Source organism: Sinocyclocheilus rhinocerous, unplaced genomic scaffold, assembly GCF_001515625.1.
Source record: "Sinocyclocheilus rhinocerous isolate Xijiao unplaced genomic scaffold, SAMN03320098_v1.1 scaffold1102, whole genome shotgun sequence".
In the NCBI taxonomy this organism is placed as follows: domain Eukaryota; kingdom Metazoa; phylum Chordata; class Actinopteri; order Cypriniformes; family Cyprinidae; genus Sinocyclocheilus; species Sinocyclocheilus rhinocerous.
In genome coordinates this window covers 642,801-656,083 of record NW_015640208.1, presented here as the reverse complement: position 1 = coordinate 656,083, position 13,283 = coordinate 642,801, and the positions used below count along the sequence as shown (strand labels likewise).

Sequence of the window (13,283 nt, the reverse complement as noted above, 5' to 3'; positions counted from 1 at the left end):
GTCTCCCGGAAATCCTGTATAATTCAACCGATCCGATGACGACTTCGAAACTACCGAAGTGTTTCCAATTTTGTGTGCCATATGCATCAGACATTCATCCAACGGTCCGTGGGCGTGACGTCTGAGGCTGAGACTACTACTTACTGTACCAATTTGCCTGCTTTACTTTCTACTGTTGTTGAATATCCTCAATAAATACCCTTAAGCTTACCTGTCTGTTCTCAGTCCTTCTGTGTGACACATACAGGTTGTGTAATAAATGCTCTAAAATTTTTAGTAAACAAATTCAGCCACAGGTTTGTTACACAAACCATCATTTCCAGTTCCTTATTTCAAAATAATAGAGCATAGGTGCTGCACAGTCCTGATATAATTTATTAGAAGTGGTAGTTTAATGTGACACTTGTGGGTGACAAATCTAGATTAATGTCAGATATGTAAAAACATTTAAATATATGGGTTATCTTAAACACACACACATTAAAAAATTTAAAGCTTATGCAAACAGTGATAGTGTTGCTGTTTTCCTTGTCCATTTGAAGTCCTATTTCAGCATTGGTTTTCAGCCTCCAGGGAGGGCATTAAGTTTGATTTGTAAATTCAAAAATGTGTTATGTATGAGGAGATGTTTGTGGTGTAATGCTCTGTTTAAAAAATGATTGACATGCTTTGTGAATTAGATATGGAAATGGACATTTGTGTCAGTGAATATGGTGGTTTAAGCAAATTAAAATGTGTTTTAAGAAAATTAAGTCTAGAGTATGAGCCTGACTGATCTCAAACGAGCCACTACACATCTCTGTTTCAGGACCAACAGCTCATCTTAAACCATGCTTCTCAGTAGCATTTACATTTTGCTTGTGGGCTTTACCAATTGTTTCTTTTTCAAAAGTTCTTGCTCAGCATCAGACTTCAGCTTGGAGGGAGATTACTTATTGGGTGGCCTTTTCCCTTTACATGAAATTGAAAAGGAAACAACTCTGTTTTCTGCAGAGACCACCAAATGTTTCAGGTAAGCAAGGATCTTTTACCAGTCTCGGGTTATGAATGCACAGTATTTTAAATTAAAGCAGCATTTCCTCAAAGTCCTCATTGCTAAACGGAATATTCAATTACATGCTATTAACTTCCTCACTTCTGTTTTCAAGGCACATTTCTTCAAAATCTGGCTATCACATGTTGCAAGTAATGAGGTTTGCTGTTGAGGAGATTAATAACTCCACCACTCTTCTGCCCAATGTTTCTCTGGGCTATGAAATTTTTGACTATTGTTCTAATACAAAGAATTTCAATTCAGCCTTACGTTTCATCACAAAGAATGGCTCAATAAAACCTAAAGAAAAACTCAACAACTATCAGCCTAAAGTGATTGCTTTAACAGGACCATATGGAAGCACAAGAACTATGACTATTGCACCACTGTTCACAATGGACCTTATACCAATGGTAAATTATTTTTCTTTTTATACAGTATACATAATAAAATACTTACACACTTGCTTCCTACCACGTAGGACTATGTGTCTACCACGTGTATGTTACTACATATATGACTGTTTTTTCTCTCTCAAAGGTGCATTATGGAGCTTCTGCCTATGCGTTAAGCAATAAACTTCAGTATCCTTCCTTTGTAAGAACAATCCCTAGCAACAAAGACCTGATAGAGATGATTATTCACATCATGCGGTGGTTTGGATGGAACTGGGTTGCCTTTATTGGTAGCCAAGATGATTACAGTTCAGATGGACTAAAGCTGTTTAATAAGTATATAAACAATACTGGCATTTGTTTGGCCTATCAAGAGGGTCTAAGTCTAAACGCAAACTACAGTCTAACGCTTAAAAAGATTGATAAGCTCAACATCAATGTCATTGTAGTTTTTGCTTTGACACAATATGCAAGCAAATTTATCAAAGCAGCCATAGCGAACAACATCCGAGACAAAGTATGGATTGCAAGTCAAACATGGGCTTTGGATCAACAGCTTCCAAGACAGCCAGGAATTGAGAAAATTGGCACAGTCATTGGCATTACAGAGAGACTGTTGTCATTGCCCGGATTTAATGAATTTGTCTATAAAGCCAGAGGAACATCTAATGCTGGCCATAATGATGCTGAGGATGAAGTCAAGAGTAAGACATGTAATCAAGTTTGTCATTACTGCTCATTGCTGACTGCAGAGGAGATTATAAACGAGAATCCAACATTTTCCTTTGGCGTCTATTCTGCCATATATACGATAGCTCATGCATTACATAAAGTTCTGCAGTGTGACATCAATGAATGCCAGAAAAATACAATGACCAAGCCATATATGGTAAGCAAAGTTGAATCATTATTTCAAATACATTATTGATGTTTTAATTAATAAAAAAATCTATATTAGTTAGTTTTTTATGAAACTACATGTTGTACATTATATTGTTTTATTGCTTACATTATTTATTTATTTATATTGTATAATCTAATAAATGAGTAAAACAAAATACATATTTTTTAATGTTATATTAATGTTTTATTATATAATATTAATAATAATATTTGTCTTTTTTATTTGAACTCAATTTACAGCTTCTTGGAGAGATAAAGAAATTGAATTTTCCACTCAATGGCCGTCAGGTGAAATATGATGATAATTATGATCCAGCCATCAGTTATAAAGTTGTGCTCTGGCGCACTGATGTGAATCCTCCACAGTTTGAGACGGTGGGCACATATGAGAAACAAGCAGAAATTACGTTTACCATCAACAACTCTCTCCTGCCATGGCATAACAAAGTTTCTGTACGTTTATTTATTTATTTATTTATTTTGAGCCTTATTCTAAACATTTAGCTTTACAATTTTGTCAATCAGTTTTAAATGTTTCTCCAAATAACAGACTTCTATTTTAGCAAAAGGAATTTATCGTCATGATGAGTGAGTAAGGTTTGCTGTTGAGGAGATTAATAACTCCACCACACTTCTACCCAGTGTTTCTTTGGGCTATGAAATATTTGACCATTTTTCAAATACAAAGAATTTCCATTCAGTCTTAATTTACTAACCCATGCAGCAGATATTTGTTTCCATTTCAATAAAGACTATATGGCCTTATTTTAGTTGTCTGTTGACAGTTCTAAAAACAAGATCTAAGATTTTTGTGTGTTTGAGGTAATTGTAATTTGTGTTTTGCAAATGATAGTCAGTTTATGAAAATTACATTGTGTTCAGTTCCCTTTTTAAGTGGAACTTCAACGCTGCGTCGTGGAGTTGACGCTATAGGGAATGCCATCACTGTGACTGGTGTCTGAAGCACATGTAAACACGCCAGTAATCACAGGGTGAGGAGTCTGACAGGAGTGTTTTCCCTTTTGAGCATTCCCTGCCAGCTCTGTTGCTTTCATGTTGGTTGGGGAAGTCACTTTTCCAACCTGACTGATTAATTGTGACATGTCCAATTGTGAGGAATTAGATAAAGAGAGAGTTGAGGCACCTCCTCTGTCTCCCCATATATATGTTTGTGTGCTTTTTTATACCTCCCACCTTGCCAATGGAGTAAGTGGATCCTTGTTTGTCTCCCTGCCTGAATAGTGGTAGGGACATATCTCCCCTTGGATGGCCCTAAGGGTTGATGCAAGGTGAACAAATTTGGTGGTCAGTTTAATTCTCTCTACTTTGTTTATCTCCCTCCCCAACTATTGTTGGGTCTTAAAGTATGAATTTCACTCTCGTTTGGTTGGGTGTTCTACTATGGCCCTGGTTTGACAATGCTAATCAGTAGAGGAAGTTCGCCTAGAGGCGTCCCTCCTTGTTATCTGTCACATACTATGGTCTAGTGCTTAAACGAAAAAGACAAAGCACTAGCTAAATCGGGTCTTAGGTAGAGTGCCTTTACTCAAGGCAGGGTTTAAGCTGCTCTCCCCCAGGTGCATTGGGGTCCCACTTGGAGGAGTGGCAACATTGAAGGATGTAGTGTGAAGCACTAATTACTAATGTTTTTAGCACCTTGCATGCTCCCTTTGGTAGGCTGCTTAAGTAACCCTTAGGGTAGAGCAGGGTGAGACTCTCTCTCTCTTTCATTTACGTCCCTCCCCAGCTGATGTTGGGATTTGAAGAAGGGATACATGCTCCCCTTTGTTAAGGTGCTTCTATAGGTCTCTCCAGACAATCAGTATTACAAAGTGGCGAGTTGGATCGCAGATGGTGTCCCTATTTGTCATTATAGAATTGTATAGTTTAACCATTAACTATAGTGAGTACTGGAGAAGTGCCTTTACTTAAGTCAGGGTACACAAATCCCTTGTGTGTTTACACACACATGGCGAATAAACCACATTCTGATTCTGATGAGGTTTCTTACCTAATTAATCTAGGTTGTTGAAATGGATTAGAAGCTCACCTGTAGGGTGATTGTATTGAAAATGCTCCCATCAGTAGCTTGCTCCCTAATAGCCTTGTTGAGATGCTTTGTCTCATTGCCATGCCCAGGGCTTATCTGCATGTCTCCTTCAGAGTTAATGATGTGTGTTGCAGGTGCCCTTTTAAACTCATAGGTGCTACGCTTGTGTCGTCATGGACTACTCTACCAATGATTATTGGCATGTGATTCAGACACCGGTCACACTGATGGAGTTCCCCATAGTATCAACTCCATAATGCAGCACCTCGTTCCCCTTCTCAGGGAACCATGGTTACATACGTAACCTGAGACATTTTCAGGCTGTGTTGTTTGAGAGCACTGATCGTAGTTTATAGAAATGTGTAAAACTGCTAAAGAAAAAATAACTTTAAATAACACATTTTCCTATTTGTTAAAGGTTCCTTTCTCAAACTGCTCTGTTGAGTGTAAGGTGGGACATTCAAGACAAACTGAAGGTTTTCATAGTTGCTGTTTTACGTGTAGAAAATGCCCGCCTAACAGCTATGCGGATTTTTCTCGTAAGTACCTCAGGTGGCAGTCAATGACAATTTGATATTTAAAAGGAGAGTCTACCTAAAAACAAAATTTCTGTCATCATTTACTCCTCCGCATGTCATTCCAAACTTTCCTGCAGAGCACAAAAAAAAGAAATTTTGAAGAATGTTGTTAACCAAATAGTTTCCATTCCTATCAACTTGCATTGTATTTTTTGCACATACAGTGAAAGTCAATGGAAAGTGTTTGGTTGTCAGCTTTTTTCAGAATATCTTATTTTACGTTTCTCCAAAGAAAGTCAAATAGGTTTGGAATGACATGAGTGTGGGTTCATTTTTGGAATGGAATATCCCTCTTCAGTCCATTCCATCACCATAATACTGTACTGGAGTTATGGTGCTATTTGAAGTGTGATTTGAAGACAAAATATTTTCCCACATCCAGTTACTATTGCTTTTGCCAAAATACTATACTAAACATTTATGTTATTTCATTTTTTTTTTTTCAGGGGACCCTTATACTTGTTTTCCTTGTGCAGAGGGTGAATGGTCTGATGAGGGCAGCACAACATGTAAGACACGTTCTGTTGTCTATCCTCAGTTCACAGAAGTCCCCTCCATCATTGTCATGGTTTCTGCTGCATGCCTAATTATTCTCCTTATTGCCATATTTTGCCTTTTTGCCTACAATTACGACACACCAGTGGTGAAGTCTGCTGGTGGCGGCATGTGTTTCCTCATGTTGACCAGTTTGATTATGTCTAGCATAAGTGTGTTCTTTTTCTTTGGAAAACCAACATTTGGATTTTGCCTCCTGAGAAATGTCATATTTGCATATTTCTTCACTGTCTGTATTTCCTGTTTGACTGTCCGTTCCTTTCAAATTATTTCTGTTTTTAAAATGGCTGCTCAGTTCCCTAAGTTGCACAGCCTTTGGGTAAAACACAATGGCCAGAGGCTCTTCATTGCATTTGTTTCTTTCATTAATTTCATTTCTTGTGTGATCTGGATGACTGTCAATCCTTTCAAACTCATCGCTGACTCATGGACTTTTAAAGACCAAATTATGCTCATTTGTGAAATGGGGAACACTATATGCTTTACCATAGTCATGTTTATAAGTTGGTTTCTTGGTTTCCTGTGTCTATTGTTTTCTTATATGGGAAGAGATCTGCCGAAAAATTACAATGAGGCCAAATCAATAACATTTAGTCTAATTTTGTACTATCTGACCTGGATTGCATATTTCACAGCATACCTCACTCTCAAAAGCAAATACATTGTCGTTTTGAATGCAGTGGCCCAGGTATCCAGTATAAATGGAATTCTCTTCAGTTATTTCATACCAAAATCTTACATCATTATATTCCAACCACAAAAGAACACTCCTGCATACTTTCAAACTTCTATTCAGAATTACACCCAAACCATTAGTAGGACCTAGACTCGGACATTAGTATTTTTATAGAAAGTTAACTCTTAAAGGATTAGTTCACTTCCAGAATAAAAAATTCCTGATAATTTACTCACCCCCATGTCATCCAATATGTTCATGTCTTTCTTTCTTCAGTCGAAAATAAAGTAAAAATGTATATACTTTTTTAACCACAAATGCTCGTCTTGCACTAGCTCGACTTCATGCATTACGTTGTCACGTTGGAAAGGTCACGCGTGACGTAGCTGGAGGTACTGACCCAGTGTTTACAAAGTGAATGTGCAAAGAAAGTCAAACACCCTTTACAAAAAAAGGTAAAACAGCGATGTCGGACGATTTTGAAGTTGGAGGAGAAAATGAGATGAGAGTTTTTCACCCTACCCTACCTTTTTGAACCGGAGCGCACAGATGAAGAACTAACCACGCGTGATCTTTCCAACATGATTATATCGTGTATTACCAGTATGCAAATATATCTGCGTAACAGTGCTATACTTAAAAGTTATATACACCTTTGAGTGATAAGGAAACATGCATGAATGAGAAAATAAAGAGTGGGACGCACTTGATAGAGTTATTAAGTGCAATAAGCAGTGAAAAAGAACTCAATCTGCTGCTCGCGCTGACTGACACACAGCCGAAGCGCATACACTGAAAGCCCCTCTCTCGACAGCATGTGATCGCGAAAACAGATCTCTTTTGTGTTTTATTGTGCTTGAATGGTCAAATGCGCACACAGTTATCTCAAAATGCCCGTTGTGTGCAGTATTCCCATAAACACAGTCAGTTATGTGTTAAATAAACGTAAAGAGTTGGGTGAGAACCGGATGTGTATCAGTATACTGGATCCCATGCAATTGGTTTATAAGGGACAGCAGCCTTTTTTACCTGCTGCTGTCTGTCATTAATGTTAATCACTCACTGCACTTGACTGAATCACTTTTGGATCTTTAATAAGTTCATGTTTGATTGGTACAGTGAAGACTGTGCAATGTTTTATTTTGCCACTTTATTAAATTTCTGTAATATTTCTTACTATGTTAAATAAACCTAGCCTACTGTAGCTGAATAAATTAAAAGTTTATTTCATGTTTATTTGTTCTATTGCTTTTGTGATTTGCTTCTTTTTCTTATTTTTAATTACAAAAATAAAATAAAATATATTGAGATATATATCGTTATCATGAAATAAAATTTCTAATACCATGAAATAAGATTTGTGTCATATCGCCCAGGTGGAAGGTAAGCAAATTTTAAAATGTAACGCATATTGTGTCAAAAGCCATGGATTTTCTGAAATTGTGTAATGGAGATGTTTATCTCCTGTTCCTATGAATTTATGATTGTTTCAATTCTACTGTTTAGCATTCTAGCAAATAAGAACATTTGCCACCAATTTAATAATAATCAAAGATTTAACAAAATCTTGGATAAATGTAGAAAGCCTTTCAAAATGATGAATACATTTTTAAGGATTGATTAGCCTATTTCTTATATTTTGAACATTAGTATTTTAACTGGATGCACACGGTTCACAGAATACTATACTATATTATAAATAATATATTTTTTGGGGGAAGGGTGACAATCTGACACTAACTGACACTGTCAATTTATACGCATTTTGAAATGTAATATGTCAACACATGTGCATAAACATCATACAATATGAAATCTTTATTAAGAGAGTTACTGGTAGTACAGACAGGCAGAGTTCAAACACCAGCGTCAGGTATATTCTAGGCGAAACAGTAGCGTAATCACAAGACAGGCAGTGGGTCAGGGCAGATAGCAGACAAAGCAGAGAATAACCAGGTGGACGAGAAAGTAGTGATGTGACATTTGTACATTATTCTTCTATTACATCATATTGATATTCACACTGGCATTAAATGGGTACATGAATTTATCACAGAGAGAAATTCAACATATACACACACAGAGTAGGCTTTTATTTGAGCACATAACATGAAACTATGTATGGAAACTATGTAAACTGTCTATGGAATGTGTGGTGACTGCTTCATCCAACAAAGCGTCTTTCACAGGCTTTTGGCTGCATTATTTTTTACTAACCACCAGATGGCGAGATGTTTTCGACACTCTCAAAGCTTTGAATCTTTTCCCGAAACAATCAGAGTAAAGCCTCAGTGCTTCATCATGAAGCTTCTTTTGCCCATCCTTACAAGGAAGAATCACAAAGGCAGGCAGCATAGGGTCGAAACAGGGTAAACAATCCAGGGTCATACACAGAACAAAACCAATAGACAGGAGATGATTGCCAGCCACAGCAAAATAAGGCTTCGCAATAAGAGAGTGGGCTGGAGCTGTTTAAATAGTCCAGGGAATGAGTATCAGGTGTGCAGGTAATCAGTACCAGGCGAAAAGAAAGTCCAGGGGAAAGAATCAGTACTTGGGTGAAGGAGCCCTCTGGTGCTGATCGGAGGGAGCCACAGAGGCTTGATTCGTCACCGCGTGTAAGAAAATGTAAATATGTAACAAATGCTGATATGATTTTTAAGTACTGTGACCTGGTCAGGTCAGATTGCACACCATGTAAGAACAGGTATTATCCTGCCATTTGAATTTGGCCACATAATTTGATTTGTATGACTGAATCTGGTCTCTTCGCCAAACAGCATTCAAAGCAGAAAGAGAGGCCGCTGACATTATCTTCTGCCTCTTCCTCTTTCTCGTTCCATTTTTTTAGTGAACGATTGTATGACTTTTTGCACAGTATTTGAGACAGTGTAGAACAAAACGCTTTTTGCAAAAGACATATTCGATTTTATTAGAAGTGCTATTTACAATGTTTACTATGTTTTTCAGATATGTAGATATACATATCAAAACTGTATATCACGTGGAAGCAACAAGACTGTGTTTACGGTCTAGCAGAAAAAGCATGTGTTTCTGGCACATTAGCATAAGCAATGTATGCCTTGCTGTATACATTCAATCATTTATTCAACTGAAACTCAATATTTTACATTATGAAAACCTGTAAACCTGTTTGATCCCTCCAAGCACTATCATTTTCTCAGTTTCAAATGGTCATCCAATTTCACCTTCAGCAAAACAAACTGTTGTTTGTGATGTGGTGTAACACTCTACTTAAGAGATTGATGTAAACTTTGTGAGATTAGATATGGAAATTGTCATTTGTATCAGTGAATAGTGGCGTAAGCAAATTGTGAAAAAGGCTTGATCCATTAAAATAATTGCCACAGATTTCATGACCAGCAGTCCATCTTACACCATGCTTCTGAATTTACACTTCTTTTTGGCCTTTAATAATTGTTTCTTTTTCAAAGTTTCCTGCTAAGAATCTGAGTTTAGCTTGACAGGAGATTACTTATATTATGAAGTTCAAACATGTGACACTTCTGTTCCCAGAGACCATTGAATGTTTCAGGTAAGAAAGGACATTTTTATTGCAGCAACATTTCCTCAGTATTTAATTTCAAGTCCCCTTTCTAAAACAAATCTTCCATTAACTTTTCAAACTGCTCTGTTGAGTGCAAAGAAAAGTTTTCAAGGAAATCTCATGCATTTCACAATTGCTGTTTTCTGTGTAAAAAGATGTTTGAGTAACAATGTGGGTTGTTCTTATAAATATTTTAACCAGTGAACAGCAACATCCTGTGGGTGGGTGCTTGAGCACCAGCCCCTTTTCCCCTTGATGTCCAAAGTGCCCTTTTGTCAAGGCAATTTTTTATTTGGTAATTAAACTCCCTTTTGTGAAGGAATGCCCAATCTAACTATTAGCAAAATTAAATAAAATAATCCACATGATGACCCTTCACCTGACCATCTCTTTCGGGAAGATCCCTCACGCAGACACCTTTAGTAATTTAGCGCCGCTGCCAGGATGCCTTCAATAATGTCCACGGTTGCCAGTGTTGTGCTACTACGAACACCTTTTTCCTATTTTTATCACAGAATAAGGCAGGAAATGTATTTTATAGTTTCTATAATAAATGATATGTCAATCAGTACTGCATTTTTCATATAGTTTATATTACCTGGAGATAACTTGAAAAACACACATAAACCATATATTTTTGCAGTCGTGTGTTTATTGTCTTCACGTTTCATCAGTAAATCGTTTCTGCTTTTTATTCAGCTCAGCTACAGCGATAGCCGGATGCTTTTGTTCATATTAGGGGTTTTCTGCACGTCATAAGCTATTGAGTCTGTTTTGGAGTTTCTGCGCGAGAGCGCCCTCCGGCTTCGAGTATGAATGAAAGGAACACACACTGCATGAGAGTTCAGCGCTCCTGATATTCACATCTCCTCATTTTGGATATGAATAAAACGTCAGGTCATGCAAAGACTATCGATACTGTCTCTTTGAATTTAAATCTAGATTTAAATCTAGAAACCTCTACGTGAACACACCCACCCGAATAAAGTTTAATAAAAATATTTTATTAAAATTAAATATTTATTAAATATAAAAAATGCAGCTAACGTAGTTCTACACACAGCAATATAAACAATGGTGCCTGTTCTCTTTCGTTCTTGCTGTTTGATTGGGAAAAGTTTAAAAGGTGTCGAGGGGTTTTGTCTTTTTTATGTTATCTGACTAAAAACTATTCATACTTTGAACTATTATTATTACAGTATTTATTTAAAAAACGTAGAGTGCCTTAAAAATAATTATCACAACACTGGTAAAACAGGCTTATACTGATTTTCTCATCCTCCAAATTATACTTATCAGCCCTGTTTTTATTATCTTTAATAATAATAATAATAATAATAATATCATCAATAATATAATTCCGTTTCTAATTCCAGAGTAATTAAGAGGTGCAAAGAAAAAAATATTTAAATTTTAAACTTAAAATGGTCTTTCCTGTTCTGTGTTTCTTTTTCAAAACTGCGTCACGGCATTTGCTGCTTTATCAATACAGAAGCATCCGTTTCAATAAACGTATCAGCAAGAAGCACAGCCCTATTTAAAGCCGTGTTCCATGTGCCCCTTTTATCCTTTGAGCACCTGCCCCTCCAAAGGTCTCTGCACGGCCCTGCCTAAAATACATATTTTACAGTCACTGTTATGCATATTGATTATAAACACAGTTAAAAAGCTTCCTACCAGTGGCCCTCCTTCACAAAACTTAACAGCACAGTTTTATCATAGGTAGAATGCAAAATGTTTCAATACAAGTGTGACCAGAGCAGTATTTCCTGGTTAGATTCAGATGATAATGACTACGCCACCCTGGGATTTGCACCCAAGGAAATACAATAAAAGGGACACAGGTTTGGTGGTACAATAAAATAACAGAGACGTGTTGTCCAATTTAACAAAAAAAACAAAAAAAAACACTTTTATTAAGAAAAAAAAATCAATCCAGATTCATCATAGTCACCATATACACACTAGCAAGCTTATTATAACAATAATATTAAAACTCACAAGATTAAAATTACAGTTTTCCAGACATTTATATGCGAAGGCCAAATCAAGTCAAAATCAACATTGCTAAACTAAAGAAATGTTGTACCTTCCCCACCAAAAGATATGCATACTGTATAACACACACAAAAAAAGTTAATTACAAAAAAAGGCTAAAGCTTACCTTAGGGGTGGCAAACTAGCTGAAAGAAATCGTGCTCTCAACCACACATGTGTGCATAGCAAACAATTGGAAGAGGGGCTCAAAACCTCATGCTGCAAACTCACAACCGTGTGCTCCACCCAGGTGACTAGACTCCCCCTCAGCACACTCAGCCTTGGCTCAAACTAGAGAAAAAAAGGGAAACATTTGTGGGTCTGGTACAAATATTAATTACTCCTTCAACATAAGAAGAAAAGAAAACAACATACAATAAATGACAACATCAGTTGATAATGGAGTACAGCGTCCTACCTCGCTCTGGCAACAAACCCAAGATTAGACAGTAGCGTACCAACGCAGCCTAAATGGCCCGATTCAAACTAATCAAACCGAAATCTCAAAACAAAAAAAACAAAATGAAAACACAATCCTAATATAATTACAAAAAAAATAACAAACCAAGCTCAGAAAAACAGCAGTGCGACCCGCCGTTAACCACCGCGTGAGCTGCGGAAGACTGCAAAACAAAACATGCCAATGAAAAAAAGAAACTCATCCAATTAATATAAAACAATAACTAAATCATACATACTCAAATCCACGGATCAACAAACATCAAGATGTTAAAAGGCCTTCACAAATGTTACACTAAAAACACACAATAGAAAACGATAATTCAACTAAACAAAACAAAATCAAACCAAAAACATAGCATTGCGATAGCCTTCCTACCTACAAGCTTTCATCAAGAGCTTGACACAACTCCCAGGAGACTTGACAGGAATGACTACAGCGACCACTTCAAAGAAAAGAACAAACCAATATTATAAACACTAAATCGAGTGATTCTGCGTATAACGTCAGCCACCTACCTCACCTACCGGAAGAAGGGCGGGCATGACAACACCTACGTTCTAATGATTCCTGCTTACGCATTTAAATACACAGACCTTTATTATCCCAATTACTCATTTACAATAAGGGATAAACAAATAAAGGGGAAAACCCACCCCACACTGCTACACAAGCATGTGTAAAATGTAATTTATGCAACATTTCAAACGTTTAACCCACAGGGTAAAAATCAACCCATGGCAACAGTTTAAGCCAAGTCTCTATCATAAAAATAAAGTCTAATTCATGAGATACAAAAAAGTCATTGAGTACGTTTACATGGACAACAATATTCCGATTTTAACACGATTAAGACAATACCCTGATTAAGAATCTACCATGTAAACATAGATTTTTGATTACCTTAATCTGACTAAAGTCATACTCAAAGTAAACACAAATCGAATTAAGACATGTGGAGTATTCCTATTTTAGTCGCATTATTGAAGTGCAGTATAGACATGTACACACCTTAATCACATTATTAT

General features: G+C 36.7%; 1 protein-coding gene across 1 annotated transcript; it reads left to right on the top strand.

Annotated features, from left to right (window-relative positions):
- Nucleotides 1-830: 830 nt before the first annotated feature.
- LOC107752574 (taste receptor type 1 member 1-like) lies at nucleotides 831-6,340 on the top strand. The gene is made up of 6 exons (XM_016568579.1): nucleotides 831-1,012; nucleotides 1,149-1,446; nucleotides 1,574-2,317; nucleotides 2,572-2,784; nucleotides 4,800-4,920; nucleotides 5,406-6,340. Exons 1-6 carry the CDS (start codon nucleotides 831-833, stop codon nucleotides 6,338-6,340), a joined length of 2,493 nt encoding a protein of 830 aa, XP_016424065.1.
- The last annotated feature ends 6,943 nt before the right edge of the window (nucleotides 6,341-13,283 follow it).

Bases quoted from the DNA above. Each gene is read 5' to 3' on its own strand.
- LOC107752574 (XM_016568579.1), top strand. From the start codon at position 831: ATGCTTCTCAGTAGCATTTACATTTTGCTTGTGGGCTTTACCAATTGT. The intron at 1,013-1,148 runs GTAAGCAAGGAT...TCTGTTTTCAAG, and splicing joins GAGACCACCAAATGTTTCAG to GCACATTTCTTCAAAATCTG. The intron at 1,447-1,573 runs GTAAATTATTTT...TCTCTCTCAAAG, and splicing joins CAATGGACCTTATACCAATG to GTGCATTATGGAGCTTCTGC.